The sequence below is a fragment of the Saccoglossus kowalevskii genome, chromosome 8 (assembly GCF_978046115.1).
Source record: "Saccoglossus kowalevskii chromosome 8, keSacKowa6.1, whole genome shotgun sequence".
NCBI classification, from domain to species: domain Eukaryota; kingdom Metazoa; phylum Hemichordata; class Enteropneusta; family Harrimaniidae; genus Saccoglossus; species Saccoglossus kowalevskii.
The window spans coordinates 40,113,019-40,138,965 of record NC_140648.1 but is presented as its reverse complement, the minus strand read 5'-3'; the positions used below and the strand labels follow the sequence as shown (position 1 = coordinate 40,138,965).

At 36.0% G+C, this 25,947-nt stretch overlaps 1 protein-coding gene across 1 annotated transcript in view; it reads right to left on the bottom strand.

The window, feature by feature from the left end:
• LOC102807340 (transient receptor potential cation channel subfamily M member-like 2) overlaps positions 1-25,947 on the bottom strand; it is a 169,015-nt gene that overhangs the window by 90,937 nt on the left and 52,131 nt on the right. Inside the window, exons 7-14 of the mRNA XM_085502863.1 lie at positions 20,922-21,130; positions 20,884-20,888; positions 20,669-20,783; positions 15,603-15,675; positions 15,147-15,259; positions 11,660-11,794; positions 1,260-1,340; positions 128-404 (exon numbers count right to left, since the gene is read on the bottom strand). Coding sequence (XP_085358989.1) covers positions 128-404; positions 1,260-1,340; positions 11,660-11,794; positions 15,147-15,259; positions 15,603-15,675; positions 20,669-20,783; positions 20,884-20,888; positions 20,922-21,130 — 1,008 coding nt within the window. The remainder of the gene's footprint in view (positions 1-127; positions 405-1,259; positions 1,341-11,659; positions 11,795-15,146; positions 15,260-15,602; positions 15,676-20,668; positions 20,784-20,883; positions 20,889-20,921; positions 21,131-25,947) is intronic.

Genomic DNA, 25,947 nt, shown 5'->3' with positions numbered 1-25,947 from the left:
CAATTTTTTGGGAAATGTGATGTTGCTCTGTCTTTGAGAATAAATTTGTTACTTCATTTTCCCTTATTTCCCAGACAACGTTAGCGGGCTGACCATTTTAAATTAGTGAGTGGATTTGTATACATACCAATATTACCAATACAAGATCTCTTCCAAAACAACAGTGCCATATCTTGTCTGTTTAACAACAAAGCCCACAAATATAAATGCTGCTCAGGATGTTTAAAATAAATCTCATCTTCATTAGTCTGTTGTCTCTTTTCATCTACATTCACTTTACACTCTTTTGAATTTCTAACAATAAATTTATCATCTTGATAGAGTACATCATATTCATCTCTCATCAGTGCTTTACACATAAGACCAACAAGACACAATAAATGCTCCTGTTGATTTTGATTTTTCTGCAGAACATAAGAATACAGTGAGAATAAATTACATGTCAGTCTTCAAAATGTTCAAGTTGGAATTTTGTGTAAATATAACTACAAAGTACTTCTATATAAAGTTTATATTTCATGATGTTTACTCAAGAAACAACCAAACAAACAACCACCGCAGGTCAAAGCATACATGTACATACTAAAATCAATGGAAAAAACAGACATTAGTAGGCGCTGTGTCATGCATAGATTAATTTTAAACTTTTTTTACGATAAAAATGGCCACCAGTCAGTTAAGTTCTGTCAAAATCAAAAACCTTTGTACCAAATTTAAACAAAATCAGTCAAAAAATTACATAAATAGTTTCAACTCATATAAACACATTATTTTGTGACACAAATAAAACACACTGACCATAGTTAATGATATGCTAATTAGGTAATTATAGCACAACTGTAGAATACAAACAAGAATTGCCCAAAATTAATTATAAACTGTTATAATATGTTTAATGACATCAGCAGTTCCTTTAGCCTGACGGGATTGCATAAGTTGCATCTAAGCGGTACTCCAAACCCAATACACCTGACAGAACGATGTAGATTTTCACTTCCCCCAACGATTTTTTGTCGTTACCAATCAAATTACAGGAACGTCAGATAGTGAAAGCCATCAAAGAGTAGCCATTCATGGCAGAGTTTATTTGTTTAGTGACATATTGTGTGATAAGGTGCTTGATCTTGCTGATAAGACGTATTACACTATTCTGTCAGGTGTTAGTAAGGTCTGATGCAGTGCGGTCGACGAGGGCCTACACAAGCCTACATGTCAGGCTACAGTTCCCCAAACCATGTAGAATAAAAAAATAAACTTACATGTGGGATGTTTTCTAGTTTTGATTTGAGTATATCTCGAGTACTTGTTCTGCCATCTATTGGAGCATCAGAGAAAATACACTGGAAGTGAATCATACCAGAATGATAATAGCAGACATATGTATTATATACTAGTATAACTTGACATGTCAAGATTTGTCAAGACATTCAAAAAAGATCAATTACACATTATATTGATGTTTTGCTTCTGCAACCTGTTGACCTTTCACCCAGTCAACTTCTGTCAGCACTGCCAAAATTAATATATACCATATAGTATAATTCTAGACAATGTAAAACAATGCCTATTTTGACGAGAAATACACACATAACCAGACATGAAACTGAAAAAGCTTCTGTATGTAATTCAACCACTAACAAATTATGTCATGATCACAGGTTCAATAGTGAACAACACTGAAATGAGTCAGCCAATCATAACAAATTTTTGTCAATGAGTCAGCCAATCCTAACAAATTCTTGTCAATGTGTGACATAATAGTGAACAAAACTGAAATGAGTCAGCCAATCAGAATGAATTCTCGTCAATGTGTGACATAATAGTGAACAAAACTGAAATGAGTCACCCAAGCATAACAAATTCTTGTCAATGTGTGACATAATAGTGAGCAAAACTGAAATGAGTCAGCCAATCAGAATGAATTCTTATCAATCTGTGACATAATAGTGAACAAAACTGAAATGAGTCAGCCAATCAGAATGAATTCTTGTCAATGTGTGACATAATAGTGAATAAAACTGAAATGAGTCAGCCAATCATAACAAATTCTTATCAATCTGTGACATAATAGTGAACAAAACTGAAATGAGTCAGCCAATCAGAATGAATTCTTGTCAATGTGTGACATAATAGTGAATAAAACTGAAATGAGTCAGCCAATCATAACAAATTCTTATCAATCTGTGACATAATAATGAATAAAACTGAAATGAGTCAGCCAATCAGAATAAATTCTTGTCAATGTGTGACATAATAGTGAACAAAACTGAAATGAGTCAGCCAATCAGAATGAATTCTTGTCAATGTGTGACATAATAGTGAAAAAACAAAAACAAAACTGAAATGAGTCAGCCAACCATAACAAATTCTTGTCAATGTGTGACATAATAGTGAACAAAACTGAAATGAGTCAGCCAATCAGAATGAATTCTTGTCAATGTGTGACATAATAGTGAACAAAACTGAAATGAGTCAGCCAATCAGAATGAATTCTTGTTAATGTGTGACATAATAGTGAACAAAACTGAAATGAGTCAGCCAATCAGAATGAATTCTTGTCAATGTGTGACATAATAGTGAACAAAACTGAAATGAGTCAGCCAATCAGAATGAATTCTTGTTAATGTATGACACAATAGTGAATAAAACTGAAATGAGTCAGCCAATCAGAATAAATTCTTGTTAATGTGTGACATAATAGTGAACAAAACTGAAATGAGTCAGCCAATCAGAATAAATTCTTGTCAATGTGTGACATAATAGTGAACAAAAACTGAAATGAGTCAGCCAATCACAATGAATTCTTGTTAATGTGTGACACAATAGTGAATAAAACTGAAATGAGTCAGCCAATCAGAATGAATTCTTGTTAATGTGTGACATAATAGTGAACAAAACTGAAATGAGTCAGCCAATCACAATGAATTCTTGTTAATGTGTGACACAATAGTGAATAAAACTGAAATGAGTCAGCCAATCAGAATGAATTCTTGTCAATGTGCGACATAATAGTGAACAAAACTGAAATGAGTCAGCCAATCAGAATAAATTCTTGTCAATGTGTGACATAATAGTGAACAAAACTGAAATGAGTCAGCCAATCAGAATGAATTCTTGTCAATGTGTGACATAATAGTGAACAAAACTGAAATGAGTCAGCCAATCAGAATGAATTTTTGTCAATGTGTGACATAATAGTGAATAAAACTGAAATGAGTCAGCCAACCATAACAAATTCTTGTCAATGTGTGACATAATAGTGAACAAAACTGAAATGAGTCAGCCAATCAGAATGAATTCTTGTTAATGTGTGACATAATAGTGAACAAAACTGAAATGAGTCAGCCAATCAGAATGAATTCTTGTTAATGTATGACACAATAGTGAATAAAACTGAAATGAGTCAGCCAATCAGAATAAATTCTTGTTAATGTGTGACATAATAGTGAACAAAACTGAAATGAGTCAGCCAACCATAACAAATTCTTGTCAATGTGTGACATAATAGTGAACAAAACTGAAATGAGTCAGCCAATCAGAATGAATTCTTGTTAATGTGTGACATAATAGTGAACAAAACTGAAATGAGTCAGCCAATCAGAATGAATTCTTGTTAATGTGTGACATAATAGTGAACAAAACTGAAATGAGTCAGCCAATCAGAATGAATTCTTGTTAATATGTGACACAATAGTGAATAAAACTGAAATGAGTCAGCCAATCAGAATGAATTTTTGTTAATGTGTGACATAATAGTGAACAAAACTGAAATGAGTCAGCCGATCAGAATGAATTCTTGTCAATGTGCGACATAATAGTGAACAAAACTGAAATGAGTCAGCCAACCATAACAAATTCTTGTCAATGTGTGACATAATAGTGAACAAAACTGAAATGAGTCAGCCAATCAGAATGAATTCTTGTTAATGTGTGACATAATAGTGAACAAAACTGAAATGAGTCAGCCAATCAGAATGAATTCTTGTTAATGTGTGACACAATAGTGAATAAAACTGAAATGAGTCAGCCAATCAGAATAAATTCTTGTCAATGTGTGACATAATAGTGAACAAAACTGAAATGAGTCAGCCAATTAGAATAAATTCTTGTCAATGTGTGACATAATAGTGAACAAAACTGAAATGAGTCAGCCAATCAGAATGAATTCTTGTCAATGTGTGACATAATAGTGAACAAAACTGAAATGAGTCAGCCAATCAGAATGAATTCTTGTCAATGTGTGACATAATAGTGAATAAAACTGAAATGAGTCAGCCAATCAGAATGAATTCTTGTCAATGTGTGACATAATAGTGAACAAAACTGAAATGAGTCAGCCAATCAGAATGAATTCTTGTCAATGTGTGACATAATAGTGAACAAAACTGAAATGAGTCAGCCAATCAGAATGAATTCTTGTCAATGTGTGACATAATAGTGAACAAAACTGAAATGAGTCAGCCAATCAGAATGAATTCTTGTCAATGTGTGACATAATAGTGAACAAAACTGAAATGAGTCAGCCAACCATAACAAATTCTTGTCAATGTGTGACATAATATTGAACAAAACTGAAATGAGTCAGCCAATCAGAATGAATTCTTGTTAATGTGTGACATAATAGTGAACAAAACTGAAATGAGTCAGCCAATCAGAATGAATTCTTGTTAATGTGTGACACAATAGTGAATAAAACTGAAATGAGTCAGCCAATCAGAATAAATTCTTGTCAATGTGTGACATAATAGTGAAGAAAACTGAAATGAGTCAGCCAATCAGAATAAATTCTTGTCAATGTGTGACATAATAGTGAACAAAACTGAAATGAGTCAGCCAATCAGAATGAATTCTTGTCAATGTATGACACAATAGTGAATACAACTGAAATGAGTCAGCCAATCAGAATAAATTCTTGTTAATGTGTGACATAATAGTGAACAAAACTGAAATGAGTCAGCCAACCATAACAAATTCTTGTCAATGTGTGACATAATAGTGAACAAAACTGAAATGAGTCAGCCAATCAGAATGAATTCTTGTTAATGTGTGACATAATAGTGAACAAAACTGAAATGAGTCAGCCAATCAGAATGAATTCTTGTCAATGTGTGACATAATAGTGAACAAAACTGAAATGAGTCAGCCAATCAGAATGAATTCTTGTCAATGTGTGACATAATAGTGAACAAAACTGAAATGAGTCAGCCAATCAGAATGAATTCTTGTCAATGTGTGACATAATAGTGAACAAAACTGAAATGAGTCAGCCAATCAGAATGAATTCTTGTCAATGTGTGACATAATAGTGAACAAAACTGAAATGAGTCAGCCAACCATAACAAATTCTTGTCAATGTGTGACATAATAGTGAACAAAACTGAAATGAGTCAGCCAATCAGAATGAATTCTTGTTAATGTGTGACATAATAGTGAACAAAACTGAAATGAGTCAGCCAATCAGAATGAATTCTTGTTAATGTGTGACACAATAGTGAATAAAACTGAAATGAGTCAGCCAATCAGAATAAATTCTTGTCAATGTGTGACATAATAGTGAACAAAACTGAAATGAGTCAGCCAATCAGAATAAATTCTTGTCAATGTGTGACATAATAGTGAACAAAACTGAAATGAGTCAGCCAATCAGAATGAATTCTTGTCAATGTGTGACATAATAGTGAACAAAACTGAAATGAGTCAGCCAATCAGAATGAATTTTTGTTAATGTGTGACATAATAGTGAACAAAAGTGAAATGAGTCAGCCAATCAGAATGAATTCTTGTCAATGTGCGACATAATAGTGAACAAAAGTGAAATGAGTCAGCCAACCATAACAAATTCTTGTCAATGTGTGACATAATAGTGAACAAAACTGAAATGAGTCAGCCAATCAGAATGAATTCTTGTTAATGTGTGACATAATAGTGAACAAAACTGAAATGAGTCAGCCAATCAGAATGAATTCTTGTTAATGTGTGACACAATAGTGAATAAAACTGAAATGAGTCAGCCAATCAGAATAAATTCTTGTCAATGTGTGATATAATAGTGAACAAAACTGAAATGAGTCAGCCAATCAGAATAAATTCTTGTCAATGTGTGACATAATAGTGAACAAAACTGAAATGAGTCAGCCAATCAGAATGAATTCTTGTCAATGTGTGACATAATAGTGAACAAAACTGAAATGAGTCAGCCAATCAGAATGAATTCTTGTCAATGTGTGACATAATAGTGAATAAAACTGAAATGAGTCAGCCAATCAGAATGAATTCTTGTCAATGTGTGACATAATAGTGAACAAAACTGAAATGAGTCAGCCAATCAGAATGAATTCTTGTCAATGTGTGACATAATAGTGAACAAAACTGAAATGAGTCAGCCAATCAGAATGAATTCTTGTCAATGTGTGACATAATAGTGAACAAAACTGAAATGAGTCAGCCAATCAGAATGAATTCTTGTCAATGTGTGACATAATAGTGAACAAAACTGAAATGAGTCAGCCAACCATAACAAATTATTGTCAATGTGTGACATAATAGTGAACAAAACTGAAATGAGTCAGCCAATCAGAATGAATTCTTGTTAATGTGTGACATAATAGTGAACAAAACTGAAATGAGTCAGCCAATCAGAATGAATTCTTGTTAATGTGTGACACAATAGTGAATAAAACTGAAATGAGTCAGCCAATCAGAATGAATTTTTGTTAATGTGTGACATAATAGTGAACAAAACTGAAATGAGTCAGCCGATCAGAATGAATTCTTGTCAATGTGCGACATAATAGTGAACAAAACTGAAATGAGTCAGCCAACCATAACAAATTCTTGTCAATGTGTGACATAATAGTGAACAAATCTGAAATGAGTCAGCCAATCAGAATGAATTCTTGTTAATGTGTGACATAATAGTGAACAAAACTGAAATGAGTCAGCCAATCAGAATGAATTCTTGTTAATGTGTGACACAATAGTGAATAAAACTGAAATGAGTCAGCCAATCAGAATAAATTCTTGTCAATGTGTGACATAATAGTGAACAAAACTGAAATGAGTCAGCCAATCAGAATAAATTCTTGTCAATGTGTGACATAATAGTGAACAAAACTGAAATGAGTCAGCCAATCAGAATGAATTCTTGTCAATGTGTGACATAATAGTGAACAAAACTGAAATGAGTCAGCCAATCAGAATGAATTCTTGTCAATGTGTGACATAATAGTGAATAAAACTGAAATGAGTCAGCCAATCAGAATGAATTCTTGTCAATGTGTGACATAATAGTGAACAAAACTGAAATGCGTCAGCCAATCAGAATGAATTCTTGTCAATGTGTGACATAATAGTGAACAAAACTGAAATGAGTCAGCCAATCAGAATGAATTCTTGTCAATGTGTGACATAATAGTGAACAAAACTGAAATGAGTCAGCCAATCAGAATGAATTCTTGTCAATGTGTGACATAATAGTGAACAAAACTGAAATGAGTCAGCCAACCATAACAAATTCTTGTCAATGTGTGACATAATATTGAACAAAACTGAAATGAGTCAGCCAATCAGAATGAATTCTTGTTAATGTGTGACATAATAGTGAACAAAACTGAAATGAGTCAGCCAATCAGAATGAATTCTTGTTAATGTGTGACACAATAGTGAATAAAACTGAAATGAGTCAGCCAATCAGAATAAATTCTTGTCAATGTGTGACATAATAGTGAAGAAAACTGAAATGAGTCAGCCAATCAGAATAAATTCTTGTCAATGTGTGACATAATAGTGAACAAAACTGAAATGAGTCAGCCAATCAGAATGAATTCTTGTCAATGTATGACACAATAGTGAATAAAACTGAAATGAGTCAGCCAATCAGAATAAATTCTTGTTAATGTGTGACATAATAGTGAACAAAACTGAAATGAGTCAGCCAACCATAACAAATTCTTGTCAATGTGTGACATAATAGTGAACAAAACTGAAATGAGTCAGCCAATCAGAATGAATTCTTGTCAATGTGTGACATAATAGTGAACAAAACTGAAATGAGTCAGCCAATCAGAATGAATTCTTGTCAATGTGTGACATAATAGTGAATAAAACTGAAATGAGTCAGCCAATCAGAATGAATTCTTGTCAATGTGTGACATAATAGTGAACAAAACTGAAATGAGTCAGCCAATCAGAATGAATTCTTGTCAATGTGTGACATAATAGTGAACAAAACTGAAATGAGTCAGCCAATCAGAATGAATTCTTGTCAATGTGTGACATAATAGTGAACAAAACTGAAATGAGTCAGCCAACCATAACAAATTCTTGTCAATGTGTGACATAATAGTGAACAAAACTGAAATGAGTCAGCCAATCAGAATGAATTCTTGTTAATGTGTGACATAATAGTGAACAAAACTGAAATGAGTCAGCCAATCAGAATGAATTCTTGTTAATGTGTGACACAATAGTGAATAAAACTGAAATGAGTCAGCCAATCAGAATAAATTCTTGTCAATGTGTGACATAATAGTGAACAAAACTGAAATGAGTCAGCCAATCAGAATGAATTCTTGTCAATGTGTGACATAATAGTGAACAAAACTGAAATGAGTCAGCCAATCAGAATGAATTTTTGTTAATGTGTGACATAATAGTGAACAAAACTGAAATGAGTCAGCCAATCAGAATGAATTCTTGTCAATGTGCGACATAATAGTGAACAAAACTGAAATGAGTCAGCCAACCATAACAAATTCTTGTCAATGTGTGACATAATAGTGAACAAAACTGAAATGAGTCAGCCAATCAGAATGAATTCTTGTTAATGTGTGACATAATAGTGAACAAAACTGAAATGAGTCAGCCAATCAGAATGAATTCTTGTTAATGTGTGACACAATAGTGAATAAAACTGAAATGAGTCAGCCAATCAGAATAAATTCTTGTCAATGTGTGATATAATAGTGAACAAAACTGAAATGAGTCAGCCAATCAGAATAAATTCTTGTCAATGTGTGACATAATAGTGAACAAAACTGAAATGAGTCAGCCAATCAGAATGAATTCTTGTCAATGTGTGACATAATAGTGAACAAAACTGAAATGAGTCAGCCAATCAGAATGAATTCTTGTCAATGTGTGACATAATAGTGAATAAAACTGAAATGAGTCAGCCAATCAGAATGAATTCTTGTCAATGTGTGACATAATAGTGAACAAAACTGAAATGAGTCAGCCAATCAGAATGAATTCTTGTCAATGTGTGACATAATAGTGAACAAAACTGAAATGAGTCAGCCAATCAGAATGAATTCTTGTCAATGTGTGACATAATAGTGAACAAAACTGAAATGAGTCAGCCAATCAGAATGAATTCTTGTCAATGTGTGACATAATAGTGAACAAAACTGAAATGAGTCAGCCAACCATAACAAATTCTTGTCAATGTGTGACATAATAGTGAACAAAACTGAAATGAGTCAGCCAATCAGAATGAATTCTTGTTAATGTGTGACATAATAGTGAACAAAACTGAAATGAGTCAGCCAATCAGAATGAATTCTTGTTAATGTGTGACACAATAGTGAATAAAACTGAAATGAGTCAGCCAATCAGAATAAATTCTTGTCAATGTGTGACATAATAGTGAACAAAACTGAAATGAGTCAGCCAATCAGAATAAATTCTTGTCAATGTGTGACATAATAGTGAACAAAACTGAAATGAGTCAGCCAATCAGAATGAATTCTTGTCAATGTGTGACATAATAGTGAACAAAACTGAAATGAGTCAGCCAATCAGAATGAATTCTTGTTAATGTGTGACATAATAGTGAACAAAACTGAAATGAGTCAGCCAATCAGAATGAATTCTTGTCAATGTGTGACATAATAGTGAACAAAACTGAAATGAGTCAGCCAATCAGAATGAATTCTTGTTAATGTGTGACATAATGGTGTATATTGTAGTTGAAAAGTAAGATTGCAATCAGTCAAGTCAAATCAGGAACTCAGGAACAGCATTTGTTAGTGCAAAATTTCTGTTATTTGGCCATTTTGAATCTGATCTGAAAAACACTGTGGTCCTATTATGTTCAATGTATGTACCAAGTGTATGGCAAAAATGCATGATTTTGATGCATTTTCAGAATGTGATTATTACAAACAGTATGCATGTATCTAGTTTCAATCCAGTTGAGTAAACACTTAGGATACAAACAAAACAGTTAAAAATTGATAAAAACAGTTAATTAGCAAGTAAATGAACAGATCAATTAGAAAGTATCAGCCAACTATACAATTGATATGCATGTACACATTGTCAACTCCATGGAGCAAACTATAAGTATGATACAGAAGAAATAGTTAGATAGTATGCAAATCGGCTGATTAATATGCACAGAATAATGAGAAGCTGCAATCATGTAGCAAGTCTAAATGCATGTGTGCAAAGATACAAAGTGAACATGCTAAAACTGAGCAAGTTACAATTACCAGGCATGCAATTTCAACAAAATCTGTTAATTAGATTTGGTGTTCATGATATAGTAGCTGTGTTTCAGATTTCATTAAAATCCAACCAGTGGATTTTTTTCGCCCTTTGGAAATTGAAGAATATGATTTTACACACATAGACGTATAGACTTATAGACAGACAGACGTACAGACAGACGTATAGACATATAGGCAGACAGACGTACAGATAGACAGACAGATGTACAGACAGACATACAGACAGACGTATAGACATATAGGCAGACAGACGTACAGATAGACAGACAGATGTACAGACAGACATACAGACAGACGTACAGACAGACGTATAGACATAGAGGCAGACAGACGTACAGATAGACAGACAGACAGACGTACAGACAGACGTACAGATAGACAGACAGACGTACATACAGACGTATAGATAGACAGACAGATGTACAGACAGACGTACAGATAGACGCATAGATAAACATATAGACATATAGGCAGACAGACGTACAGATAGACGTACAGACATATAGACATATAGGCAGACAGATCGACGTACAGATAGACAGACAGACATACAGACAGACGTACAGATAGACAGACGTACAGACAGACGTACAGACAGACGTACAGATAGACAGACGTACAGACAGACGTACAGATAGACAGACAGACGTACAGACAGACGTATAGATAGACAGACAGATGTACAGACAGACGTACAGATAGACAGACAAACATACAGACAGACGTATAGATAGACAGACAGATCTACAGACAGATGTACAGACAGATGTACAGATAGACAGACAGACATACAGACAGACATACAGACAGACAGACGTACAGACAGACGTATAGACATATAGGCAGACAGATCGACGTACAGATAGACAGACAGACATATAGACAGACGTACAGACAGACGTACAGATAGACAGACAGACGTACAGACAGACGTACAGATAGACAGACAGATGTACAGACAGACGTACAGACAGACGTACAGACAGACGCACAAACGTACAGATAGACAGGCAGACAGGCAGACAGACTAATAGAAATGATGTAAAACTCAATATTTGATTTTTAGTGGACTAGATAATCAGTGATATTAAACCTTATAATCTGAATGGCGGCATACCCTGACATGACATGATGTGATGATCACTTACTTCTTTGTAGAGTCTGTGTAGATTGCTGATAGTCAGAAACTTATCCAGATGTATAACATGTTCCATGTATAGTTTCACAAAGGAGACTTGGTTTTGTATTAGTGCTGTCATCATGCTTTCTTCCAAGTCAGCTTTCTAAATGTATAGGCACATTAAATATGAGTGTTGTGATTGGGTGATTGTATAGGCACATTAAGAATGAGTGTTGTGATTGGGTGAATGTATAGGCACATTAAGTATGAGTGTTGTGATTGGGTGAATGTATAGACACATTAAGTATGAGTGTTGTGATTGGGTGAATGTACAGGCACATTAAGTATGAGTGTTGTGACTGGGTGATTGTATAGGCACATTAAGAATGAGTGTTGTGATTGGGTGAATGTATAGACACATCGGTACATTCTATCGGTACATTCTTGGTATCTCAAAAAATACACCAATCATGGCAATATATAGTGAATTGGGAAAATTACCTCTTGACTCTTTTATTAAGAAACAAATGATAAAATATGCCAATCGTATTGCAAATTCCACAAATACTCTACTTCAAGAAGCATACTATGTCAATAAAATTATTAAAAGTAAATGGTTTAAAAAACTTGATCTGATATTAAATAATATTAACCATTCTTATCTTTTAAATGAAACAAATATTATCTCATTATCAAAATTAAAAACAATTGATGAGAAATTAAAAGAAGAGTTTACAACTGAGTGGAAAAATGAAATAAATAATGACAATAGGAAAAAATCAAATTCTAAAAATAAACTAAGAACCTACAAACTTTTTAAAACCAAAATAGAACAAGAAAACTACTTAACAATTATGAAAAACAGTGAACTTCGCAAATCCTTAACAAAATTTAGACTTGGCAACCACTGTCTGAAAATTGAAACAGGCCGGCATACAGGATTGGATTTTAAAGACAGAGTCTGCAATATGTGCGACAATGACCATGTTGAAGATGAACAACATTTTGTCACAAATTGTCCTCATTACAATGAAATAAGATCAAAACTTTACATTGTAGCTAATAAACGTATACCAAATTTTGACAAATTTAGTAATGAAAATAAATTCATATCATTACTAAGTGACGAGAAAATGTCAATTCCTTTAGCGCAATATTTAAAAAACTGTTTTAATACAAGACAGCAGCACCTACATAAACTAAGCCAGTAATACATTCCTTGTATTCAACTTATTATCTTTTTTTTTTTTTTATGCCTTTTTGTTCCCTTACTCTTTATGTGGTTATTTTTCTTTTACTAATATCTGATTTGTAACCCTTTTCATCCCCTCCGAGGGATGTTGTGTGTTAATAAATAAATAAATAAATAAATAAATAAGAATGAGTGTTGTGATTGGGTGAATGTATAGGCACATTAAGTATGAGTGTTGTGATTGGATGAATGTATGGACACATTAAGAATGAGTGTTGTGATTAGGTGAATGTATAGACACATTAAGGTAGCGAGACTATTATTTGTGTTGAAAATTACGATTTTCACATTTATTTATTAATTGATGAAATGCACTATAAACTTTCATCTGATAAAGTCAACGTAACATAGAATGTCATGTAAGTTGGTTAAAATGTAGATTTTCTGAAGGGAAGCAAGGCAGCTTCAGTACTGTTTTCCAAAATCAACAACACAGGTTTAATTTGTGTGCCTATATGTTTCAAAGATTAACTCAAGACAAAGCAATGTTAGGATGTGTTATCAGTAGCTATCTGACACACAATGAGGGTTTCCAAACATTTGAGTGGTTTGTCTCCGCCCCTGTTTATTTCACAGATTAGTCATTTGCATAAGAATGTGTCAGACACAAGGTCACACAGCCACTGAAAAAAATCATTGATTTTGGTGTTTTCATATGCCGATTTTATCGAATTATAGCTATCCCATTCCTTTATTTTTTGGTTTCCAATAGCCTTACACATTTGGATGCCCCTACACATGGTAAAACAGACCTTGATGGGAAAACCAAATCGCTTGTGCAGATAAACAAGCTTGAAAATCTTTGCTGTGACTTCATCAACGTTTTCTAGGAGTTTATGTTTTTCAAAATACAAGGTCTTTAACAAAAAATAACGTATACTTATTGTCGTCGGATTAACACCAAATTTTCACAGCTTTAAGGTGACAATGAGAGGAACCTGAATGTGTCCAGACAAACTATTTCATGGATTATTTACCAATGTGCTGTGGTTTGAGTTGGGGGCAATGCGACTAAAACAGAAATTAAAATTCAGAACACTACTTTTCAAAACGCGTTGCTTGACTAAAAATGACCAGACACATTCAATTTACCAGACTATTGAACAACTAGGAAAAGTGAAAAAAAAACTTCTTATCACCAGCATAAATGCGTAATTATTTTTTTTACAAAAAAAGTAATTTTTCACTTTTGATTAAGTAATACACCGTAGAATGCAGATACGGACATGGCAAACACACATTTGAAAAGCTTGAAGTCTGGCGATTCCAAAAATATATACTTTCCTGGGTCTATTTGTAGTCATTTGGTCACAATTAGAAGATGAAAACAAGTATGCAAATAATAGTCCCGCTACCTTAAGTATGAGTGTTGTGATTGGGTGAATGTATAGACACATTAAGTCTGAGTGTTGTGATTGGGTGAATGTATAGGGACATTAAGAATGAGTGTTGTGATTGGGTGAATGTATAGACACATTAAGTATGAGTGTTGTGATTGGGTGAATGTATAGACACATTAATAATGAGTGTTGTGATTGGGTGAATGTATAGGCACATTAAGAATGAGTGTTGTGACTGGGTGAATGTATAGGCACATTAAATATGAATGTTGTGATTGCATGGGTGAATGTATAGACACATTAAGAATGAGTGTTGTGATTGGGTGAATGTATGGGCACATTATTAAGTATGAGTGTTGTGATTGGGTGATTGTACGGGCACATTATTAAGTATGAGTGTTGTGATTGGGTGAATGTATAGGCACATTATTAAGTATGAGTGTTATGATTGGGTGATTGTATAGGCACATTAAGTATGAGTGTTGTGATTGGGTGAATGTATAGAAACATTAATAATGAGTGTTGTGATTGGGTGATTGTATAGGCACATTAAGAATGAGTGTTGTGATTGGGTGAATGTATAGACACATTAAGAATGAGTGTTGTGATTGGGTGAATGTATAGGCACATTAAGTATGAGTGTTGTGATTGGGTGAATGTATAGGCACATTAAGAATGAGTGTTGTGATTGGGTGAATGTATAGACACATTAAGTATGAGTGTTGTGATTGGTTGAATGTATAGGCACATCAAGTATGTTTTGAAATATAAGGTAAATCCAAAGAATGTATCTTGCATTCTTTTGTGTGTTTTTTTCTGATTTGTTCTGGTTGTACAGATGACATGCACTGACATGTGACTGACATGTAGTACATATGTGGTTGACATACAGCTCTATTTGGTAAGTGTCATTCATTATATACCTGCCAATCATGTCTTCGTTCAGCAGTGATGATTTCTTCTCTTGCAATATCACAGCGGTTCCATGTCAAGGCCAAGTTTAACTGCATCTTAATATCAGCGGACAGCAACTCAGCTGAAAATAGAAGCAAACAACAATCAAGTCAAACAACAGATTCTTTCAAAATAAAAATTTTGCCCTTAACGTGTAGATCACATCAATCTACTGATTTCTGAGTTGAGATCACTTGGCACTAAACCGGATAAATATTGTACTCAATATAAAGTACCAAGTTGTTGTTTTAATATCATATTTTTTGTACATGGTAGTGAATTATTTATAAAACATATTTATGGTTGAGAGTCAATCATTAGAATCAATCAAAGTTTTTCATTCTGATTGTCTCCATGAATTACATCTTCATAACAGTGTCTCAGGTTACTAAATATTCTGATAGAGGCGCCTAGAAATGTCTTACCTTGCAGCAATCCATGTAGAATAGCTCTGTCAATATCTTTGAAGTTAGCCTCTTGCATTTGGAATACTGTTATCTGTGGAGTGTCATGAACAAATTATATTGTGAGTTGTTTTCTGGAACAACAATTACTTCCAGTGAACTACAGTTGTGTTTCCAGTGATTTCACCAGTGAACTAAAATTGTGTTTCCAGTGATTTCACCAGTGAACTAAAATTGTGTTTTCAGTGATTTCACCAGTGAACTAAAATTGTGTTTTCAGTGATTTCACCAGTGAACTAAAATTGTGTTTCCAGTGATTTCACCAGTGAACTACAATCGTGTTTCCAGTGATTTCACCAGTGAACTGAAATTGTGTTTCCAGCGATTTCACCAGTGAACTAAAATTGTGTTTCCAGCGATTTCACCAGTGAACTAAAATTGTGTTTCCAGTGATTTCACCAGTGAACTAAAATTGTGTTTCCAGCGATTTCACCAGTGAACTAAAATTGTGTTTTTAGTGATTTCACCAGTGAACTACAATTGTGTTTTCAGTGATTTCACCAGTGAACTACAATTGTGTTTTTAGTGATTTTACCAGTAAACTACAATTGTTTTTTCCAGTGATTTCACCAGTGAACTAAAATTGTTTTTTCAGTGATTTCACCAGTGAACTAAAATTGTTTTTTCAGTGATTTCACCAGTGAACTAAAATTGTTTTTACAGTGATTTCACCAGTGAACTAAAATTGTGTTTCCAGTGATTTCACCAGTGAACTAAAATTGTGTTTCCAGTGATTTCACCAGTGAACTACAAGTGTGTTTCCAGTGATTTCACCAGTGAACTACAATTGTGTTTCCAGTGATTTCACCAGTGAACTACAATTGTGTTTCCAGTGATTTCACCAGTAAACTAAAATTGTGTTTCCAGTGATTTCACCAGTGAACTACAATCGTGTTCCCAGTGATTTCACCAGTGAACTACAATTGTGTTTCCAGTGATTTCACCAGTGAACTAAAATTGTTTCCAGTGATTTCACCAGTGAACTAAAATTGTGTTTCCAGTGATTTCACCAGTGAACTAAAATTGTGTTTCCAGCAATTTCACCAGTGAACTACAATTGTGTTTTTAGTGATTTCACCAGTGAACTACAATTGTGTTTTCAGTGATTTCACCAGTAAACTAGAATTGTGTTTCCAGTGATTTCACCAGTCAACTAAAATTGTGTTTCCACTGATTTCACCAGTGAACTACAAGTGTGTTTCCAGTGATTTCACCAGTGAACTAAAATTGTGTTTTTAGTGATTTCACCAGTTAACTAAAATTGTTTTTCCAGTGATTTCACCAGTAAACTAAAATTGTGTTTCCAGTGATTTCACCAGTGAACTACAATCGTGTTTCCAGCGATTTCACCAGTGAACTAAAATTGTGTTTCCAGCGATTTCACCAGTGAACTAAAATTGTGTTTTTAGTGATTTCACCAGTGAACTACAATTGTGTTTTCAGTGATTTCACCAGTGAACTACAATTGTGTTTTTAGTGATTTTACCAGTAAACTACAATTGTTTTTTCCAGTGATTTCACCAGTGAACTAAAATTGTTTTTTCAGTGATTTCACCAGTGAACTAAAATTGTTTTTACAGTGATTTCACCAGTGAACTAAAATTGTGTTTCCAGTGATTTCACCAGTGAACTAAAATTGTGTTTCCAGTGATTTCACCAGTGAACTACAAGTGTGTTTCCAGTGATTTCACCAGTGAACTACAATTGTGTTTCCAGTGATTTCACCAGTGAACTACAATTGTGTTTCCAGTGATTTCACCAGTAAACTAAAATTGTGTTTCCAGTGATTTCACCAGTGAACTACAATCGTGTTCCCAGTGATTTCACCAGTGAACTACAATTGTGTTTCCAGTGATTTCACCAGTGAACTAAAATTGTTTCCAGTGATTTCACCAGTGAACTAAAATTGTGTTTCCAGTGATTTCACCAGTGAACTAAAATTGTGTTTCCAGCAATTTCACCAGTGAACTACAATTGTGTTTTTAGTGATTTCACCAGTGAACTACAATTGTGTTTTCAGTGATTTCACCAGTAAACTAGAATTGTGTTTCCAGTGATTTCACCAGTCAACTAAAATTGTGTTTCCACTGATTTCACCAGTGAACTACAAGTGTGTTTCCAGTGATTTCACCAGTGAACTAAAATTGTGTTTTTAGTGATTTCACCAGTTAACTAAAATTGTTTTTCCAGTGATTTCACCAGTAAACTAAAATTGTGTTTCCAGTGATTTCACCAGTGAACTACAATCGTGTTTCCAGCGATTTCACCAGTGAACTAAAATTGTGTTTCCAGCGATTTCACCAGTGAACTAAAATTGTGTTTCAGCGATTTCACCAGTAAACTAAAATTGTGTTTCCAGTGATTTCACCAGTTAACTACAATCGTGTTTCCAGTGATTTCACCAGTGAACTACAATTGTGTTTCCAGTGATTTCACCAGTGAACTAAAATTGTGTTTCAGCGATTTCACAAGTGAACTAAAATTGTGTTTCCAGTGATTTCACCAGTGAACTACAATCGTGTTTCCAGCGATTTCACCAGTGAACTAAAATTGTGTTTCAGCGATTTCACCAGTGAACTAAAATTGTGTTTTCAGTGATTTCACTAGTGAACTAAAATTGTGTTTTCAGTGATTTCACCAGTGAACTAAAATTGTGTATCCAGTGATTTCACCAGTGAACTAAAATTGTTTTTTCAGTGATTTCACCAGTGAACTAAAATTGTGTTTCCAGTGATTTCACCAGTGAACTAAAATTGTGTTTCCAGTGATTTCACCAGTGAACTAAAATTGTTTTTTCAGTGATTTCACCAGTAAACTAAAATTGTGTTTTCAGTGATTTCACCAGTAAACTAAAATTGTGTTTTCAGTGATTTCACCAGTGAACTAAAATTGTTTTTTCAGTGATTTCACCAGTGAACTAGAATTGTGTTTTCAGTGATTTCACCAGTGAACTACAATTGTGTTTTAGTGATTTCACCAGTGAACTACAATTGTGTTTCCAGTGATTTCACCAGTGAACTAAAATTGTGTTTTCAGCGATTTCACCAGTGAACTAAAATTGTTTTTTCAGTGATTTCACCAGTAAACTAAAATTGTGTTTTCAGTGATTTCACCAGTGAACTAAAATTGTGTTTTCAGTGATTTCACCAGTGAACTAAAATTGTTTTTTCAGTGATTTCACCAGTGAACTACAATTGTGTTTCCAGTGATTTCACCAGTGAACTAAAATTGTTTTTTCAGTGATTTCACCAGTGAACTAGAATTGTGTTTTCAGTGATTTCACCAGTGAACTACAATTGTGTTTAGTGATTTCACCAGTGAACTACAATTGTGTTTCCAGTGATTTCACCAGTGAACTAAAATTGTGTTTCCAGCTATTTCACCAGTGAACTAAAATTGTTTTTTCAGTGATTTCACCAGTGAACTAAAATTGTGTTTTTAGTGATTTCACCAGTGAACTAAAATTGTGTTTTCAATGATTTCACCAGTGAACTACAATTGTGTTTCCAGTGATTTCACCGGTGAACTAAAATTGTGTTTTCAGTGATTTCACCAGTGAACTAAAATTGTTTTTTCAGTGATTTCACCAATAAACTAGAATTGTGTTTCCTGTGATTTCACCATTGAACTACAATTGTTTTTTCAGTGATTTCACAAGTGAACTACAATTGTGTTTTCAGTGATTTCACCAGTAAACTAGAATTGTGTTTCCAGTGATTTCACCAGTGAACTACAATTGTGTTTCCAGTGATTTCACCAGTGAACTAAAATTGTTTTTTCAGTGATTTCACCAATAAACTAGAATTGTGTTTTCAGTGATTTCACCAGTGAACTAAAATTGTTTTTTCAGTGATTTCACCAATAAACTAGAATTGTGTTTCCTGTGATTTCACCAGTGAACTAAAATTGTTTTTTCAGTGATTTCACCAATAAACTAGAATTGTGTTTCCAGTGATTTCACCAGTGAACTACAATTGTGTTTCCAGTGATTTCACCAGTGAACTACAATTGTTTTTTCAGTGATTTCACCAGTGAACTACAATTGTGTTTCCAGTGATTTCACCAGTGAACTACAATTGTGTTTCCAGTGATTTCACCAGTGAACTACAATTGTGTTTCCAGTGATTTCACCAGTGAACTACAATTGTGTTTCCAGTGATTTCACCAATAAACTAAAATTGTTTTTTCAGTGATTTCACCAATAAACTAGAATTGTGTTTTCAGTGATTTCACCAGTGAACTAAAATTGTGTTTTCAGTGATTTCACCAGTGAACTATAATTGTTTTTTCAGTGATTTCACAAGTGAACTACAATTGTGTTTTCAGTGATTTCACCAGTGAACTACAATTGTGTTTCCAGTGATTTCACCAGTGAACTAAAATTGTTTTTTCAGTGATTTCACCAGTGAACTAAAATTGTTTTTTCAGTGATTTCACCAGTGAACTAAAATTGTTTTTACAGTGATTTCACCAGTAAACAAAAATTGTGTTTCCAGTGATTTCACCAGTGAACTACAATCGTGTTTCCAGTGATTTCATCAGTGAACTAAAATTGTGTTTCCAGTGATTTCACCAGTGAACTAAAATTGTGTTTCCAGTAATTTCACCAGTGAACTAAAATTGTGTTTCCAGCGATTTCACAAGTGAACTAAAATTGTGTTTCCAGTGATTTCACCAGTGAACTAAAATTGTGTTTCCAGTGATTTCACCAGTGAACTAAAATTGTTTTCAGTGATTTCCACCAGTGAACTACAATTGTTTCCAGTGATTTCACCAGTGAACTACAATTGTTTCCAGTGATTTCACCAGTGAACTACAATTGTTTCCAGTGATTTCACCAGTGAACTAAAATTGTTTCCAGTGATTTCACCAGTGAACTAAAATTGTGTTTATAATGATTTCAACAGAGACTATACAAAGAACCTCTTGTATGTGGATAAAAATGTAAAGTATTTTCATATTCACCAATAAAAACAAATTCATTCTATCATATAGATTAGTTAAAAATTCAGAATATTATTATTTACCATATTTCTGTGCGTCATGATGACTGCCAGCCAATCAAGAGTCTGCTTCATCTGATCATCTTTCAGTCTTACAAAGTTTTGGATTGATTCTTTCATGTTTTTTTCCAGGTTTTTTCTGAAATTAAAAATGTTTAGACATTATTTGAAGTATTAAATAATCTGAAATTCTAAAATATTTTGGGAATCAGAAAACATTCTAGAAAACAGTCTAATACTGCATCTACCACGATAACATGTCAGATTAAAACACTCACCGATAAGTTTTTTTTAGGTTCTCTTTGGAAACATCTTTGGTTTTTCTTAAACAGAGAGCAATGACATCAGCAGCTCTGCCACTGCCATCAACAACAACCACCGGCACTGACTGTTCATTTCCCTCACGAACCAATGATTCATACACAGTTTGAAATGTTCCATATCCACCTTCCACCACGACAAGTACCACAGGAATATGAACAGTTTCTATAAAAATATAATTTTGGAAATCAATCTCACAAAAATTGTGAATGTCTTGGATGCCCCACCTGAATATCTTGGATGCCACACCTGATTGTCTTGTATGCCCCACCTGAATACCTTGCATGCCCCACCTGAATACCTTGGATGCCCCACCTAAATACCTTGCATGCCACACCTGATTGTCTTGTATGCCCCACCTGAATGTCTTGGATGCCCCACCTGAATGTCTTGGATGCCCCACCTGAATGCCTTGGATGCCCCACCTGAATGCCTTGGATGCCCCACCTGAATGCCTTGGATGCCCTCCCTGAATACATTGGATGCCCCACCTGAATGCCTTGGATGCCTCACCTCAATGTCTTGGATGCCCCACCTCAATATCTTGTAAGCCCCACCTGAATGCCTTGGATGCCCCACCTGAATGCCTTGGATGCCCCACCTGAATACCTTGTAAGCCCCACCTGAATACCTTGTAAGCCTCACCTGAATACCTTGGATGCCCCACCCCAATGTCTTGGATGCCCCACCCCAATGTCTTAGATGCCCCACCCCAATGTCTTAGATGCCCCACCTGAATGTTATAGATGCCCCACCTTAAGGTCTTGGAGGCCCCACCTGAATACCTTGGATGCCCAACCTGAATGCCTTGGATGCCCCACCTGAATGTATTGCAAGCCCCACCTTTATGTATTTGATGCCCTATCTGAATGTCTTGTATTCCCCACCTGAATGCCTTGGATGCCCCATTTGAACATCTTGGATGCCCCACCTCAATGTCTTAGATGCCCCACCTTAATGTCTTGTATTCCCTACCTGAATATTATAGATGCCACACCTCAATGTCTTAGATTCCCCTTCTGAATGTCTTGGATGCACCATCTGAACGTCTTGGATGCCCCACAATGTCTTGGATGCCCCACCCCAATGTCTTGTATTCCCCACCTGAATGTCTTGTATTCCCCACCTGAATGTCTTGTATTCCCCACCTGAATATTATAGATGCCACACCTCAATGTCTTGGATGCCCCACCCCAATGTCTAAGATGCCCCACCCCAATGTCTTAGATGCCCCACCCCAATGTCTTAGATGCCCCACCTAAATGTCTTAGATGCCCCACCTGAATGTTATGGATGCCCCACCTCAATGTTTTGTATTCCCCATCTGAATGTCTTAGATGCCCCACCTGAATGTTATGGATGCCCCACCTGAATGTCTTAGATGCCTCACCTGAATGTTATGGATGCCCCACCTCAATGTCTTGTATTCCCCGCATCAATGTTTTGTATTCCCCACCTGAATGTCTTAGATGCCCCACCTGAATGTTATGGATGCCCCACCTCAATGTCTTGTATTCCCCATCTGAATGTCTTAGATGCCTCACCTGAATGTTATAGATGCCCCACCTCAATGTCTTAGATGCCCCACCTCAATGTCTTGTATTCCCCACCTCAATGTCTTAGATGCCCCACCTGAATGTTATGCATGCCCCACCTCAATGTTTTGTATTCCCCACCTGAATGTCTTAGATGCCCCACCTGAATGTCTTAGATGCCCCACCTGAATGTTATGGATGCCCCACCTCAATGTCTTGGATGCCCCACCTCAATGTCTTGTATTCCCCACCTGAATGTCTTAGATGCCCCACCTGAATATTATGGATGCCCCACCTCAATGTCTTGTATTCCCCACCTGAATGTCTTAGATGCCCCACCTGAATGTTATGGATGCCCCACCTCAATGTCTTGTGTTCCCCACCTGAATGTCCTAGATTCCCCACCTGAATGTTATGGATGCCCCACCTCAATGTTTTGTATTCCCCACCTGAATGTCTTAGATGCCCCACCTGAATGTCTTGGATGCCCCACCTGAATACCTTGGATGCCCCCCCCTCAATGTCTTGGATGCCCCACCTGAAGGTCTTGGATGTCCCACCTGAAGGTCTTGGATGCCCCTTCTGAATACCTTGGATGCCCCATCTGAATGTCTTGTATTCCCACCTGAATGCTTATGATGCCCCCACCTGGATACCTTGTAAGCCCCACCTGAATGTCTTGGATGCCCCACCTGAATACCTTGGATGCCTCAGCTGAATACCTTGTAAGCCCCACCTGAATGCCTTGGATGCCCCACCTGAATGCCTTGGATGCCCCACCTGAATGTCTTGGATGCCCCACCTGAATATCTTGTAAGCCCCACCTGAATGCCTTGGATGCCTCACCTGAATGTCTTGGATGCCCCACTTGAGTATCTTGTAAGCCCCACCTGAATACCTTGGATGCCCCACCTGAATACCTTGTAAGCCCCACCTGAATGTCTTGGATGCCCCACCTGAATACCTTGGATGCCCCACCTGAATGCCTTGGATGCCCCACCTGAATGTCTTGGATGCCCCACCTGAATATCTTGTACGCCCATCTGAATATCTTGTAAGCCCCACCTGAATATCTTGTAAGCCCCACCTGAATATCTTGTAAGCCCCACCTGAATGTCTTGGATGCCCCACCTGAATACCTTGGATGCCCCAGCGAATACCTTGTAAGCCCCACCTGAATGCCTTGGATGCCCCACCTGAATACCTTGTAAGCCCCACCTGAATGTCTTGGATGCCCCACCTGAATATCTTGTAAGCCCCACCTGAATATCTTGTAAGCCCCACCTGAATGCCTTGGATGCCCCACCTGAATGCCTTGGATGCCCCACCTGAATGTCTTGGATGCCCCAGCTGAATACCTTGTAAGCCCCACTTGAATGTCTTGGATGCCCCACCTGAATACCTTGTAAGCCCCACCTAAATGCCTTGGATGTCCCACCTGAATGCCTTGGATGCCCCACCTGAATACCTTGTAAGCCCCACCTGAATGTCTTGGATGCCCCACCTGAATATCTTGTAAGCCCCACCTGAATGCCTTGGATGCCCCACCTGAATACCTTGTAAGCCCCACCTGAATGTCTTGGATGCCCCACCTGAATATCTTGTAAGCCCCACCTGAATGCCTTGGATGCCCCAGCTGAATACCTTGTAAGCCCCAGCTGAATGCCTTGGATGCCCCACCTGAATGCCTTGGATGCCCCACCTGAATGTCTTGGATGCCCCACTTGAATAACTTGGATGCCCCACCTGAATACCTTGTAAGCCCCACCTGAATGCCTTGGATGCCCAACCTGAATACCTTGTAAGCCCCACTTGAATAACTTGGATGCCCCACCTGAATACCTTGTAAGCCCCACCTGAATGCCTTGGATGCCCCACCTGAATGCCTTGGATGTCCCACCTGAATGCCTTGGATGCCCCACCTGAATATCTTGTAAGCCCCAGCTGAATGCCTTGGATGCCCCACCCCAATGTCTTAGATGCCCCACCTGAATGCCTTGGATGCCCCACCTGAATGCCTTGGATGCCCCACCTGAATGCCTTGGATGCCCCACCTGAATGTCTTTGAAGAAATTTATTTTTGAAATTATAATTTATAGGTATGTATGATCAGAGGGAGGGAGATTTATTACTGCAAACAACTTGATTAAACCTACAACGGAATTTGATCAAACTGCCTCACCCACGTAGCTTTGACATTACGTTATTAAATTGTAACAACCTTAATTTAGTTACATTGAAGCTTAGTGGCCATCGAAGTCGATACAAATAATGTATAGAGAACACACTATCAACAGCCTCGTTGGTCATAAAAATGTATAGCTTATATTAAATCATAGAAGTATTACACTCCCGTGTTTTAATTTGTATCGAATGCAAGGTAATATTATTTCAAACATTATACATATAGACTTTAGTTTATCAACTCGCACATACACACATACAAATTATCAGACTTCTAAAAAAAAAAAGAGATTAAATAAACCTGAAAACGGTTGTTTAGTTTGAGTTGCCAAGCTGCACTTATTTGAAAAATCTATAGATTGGGATTCATATTTAAGTAGCCAGTTGCATTAAGGAATTCCTTTGTATCATGTGGTGTTATTTCGGAAAGTGCGTCATATACAGCAATAGGAAAGTTGTGCAATAATTCCCTGTAGTAGTCACGTTTAAGTGTGATTTTCAATTTGTTTAAGCAGTTTCCAGCAGGATTGAAATCTGGAGAATAAGTTGGAAGACAAGTCATTGTCAATGACACGTCCCCGTTCCGTTCATATTTGAGTGACATATACATTCAAAGCAGATCATGACCGAAATGCACCTGCATATGTACAACACATTGTGCTAAATCTGAACAAAATCCATCCATGCATGACTGAGATCCGGTTCTGGAATTGTGAAAATACGTGATTTTGATGCATTTTCGGCCTTAAAATGGCCATCATTCCACTATTGTTAAGCAGATCATGAAACAAATGCACATATCTATTTGTGACATGATGTACCATGTGTGTGTGAAGTTTGAACTTGATCAATCCAGACATGTCTTGGATACGGATCCAGAACTGAATTCTTTAACAAAATGGCCGCCAGTCGGCCATTTCGAACTTGATCCGAAAAAAAAAAGACGTGCATCAAGGGCCTATTATGTTTAATGTATGTACCAAATTTGAACAAAATCCATCCATGCATAACTGAGATACGGGTCCGGAATGGTGAAAATGTGCGATTTCAATGCATTTTCGGCCTTAAAATGGCCATCATTCCACTATTGTTAAGCAGATCATGAAACAAATGCACATACATATTTGTGACATGATGTACCTTGTGTGTGTGAAGTTTGAACTTGATCAATCCAAGCATGTCTCAGATACGGATCGAGAACTAAATTCTTTAAAACAAAATGGCCGCCGGTCGGCCATTTCGAACCCGATCAACAACAAAAAA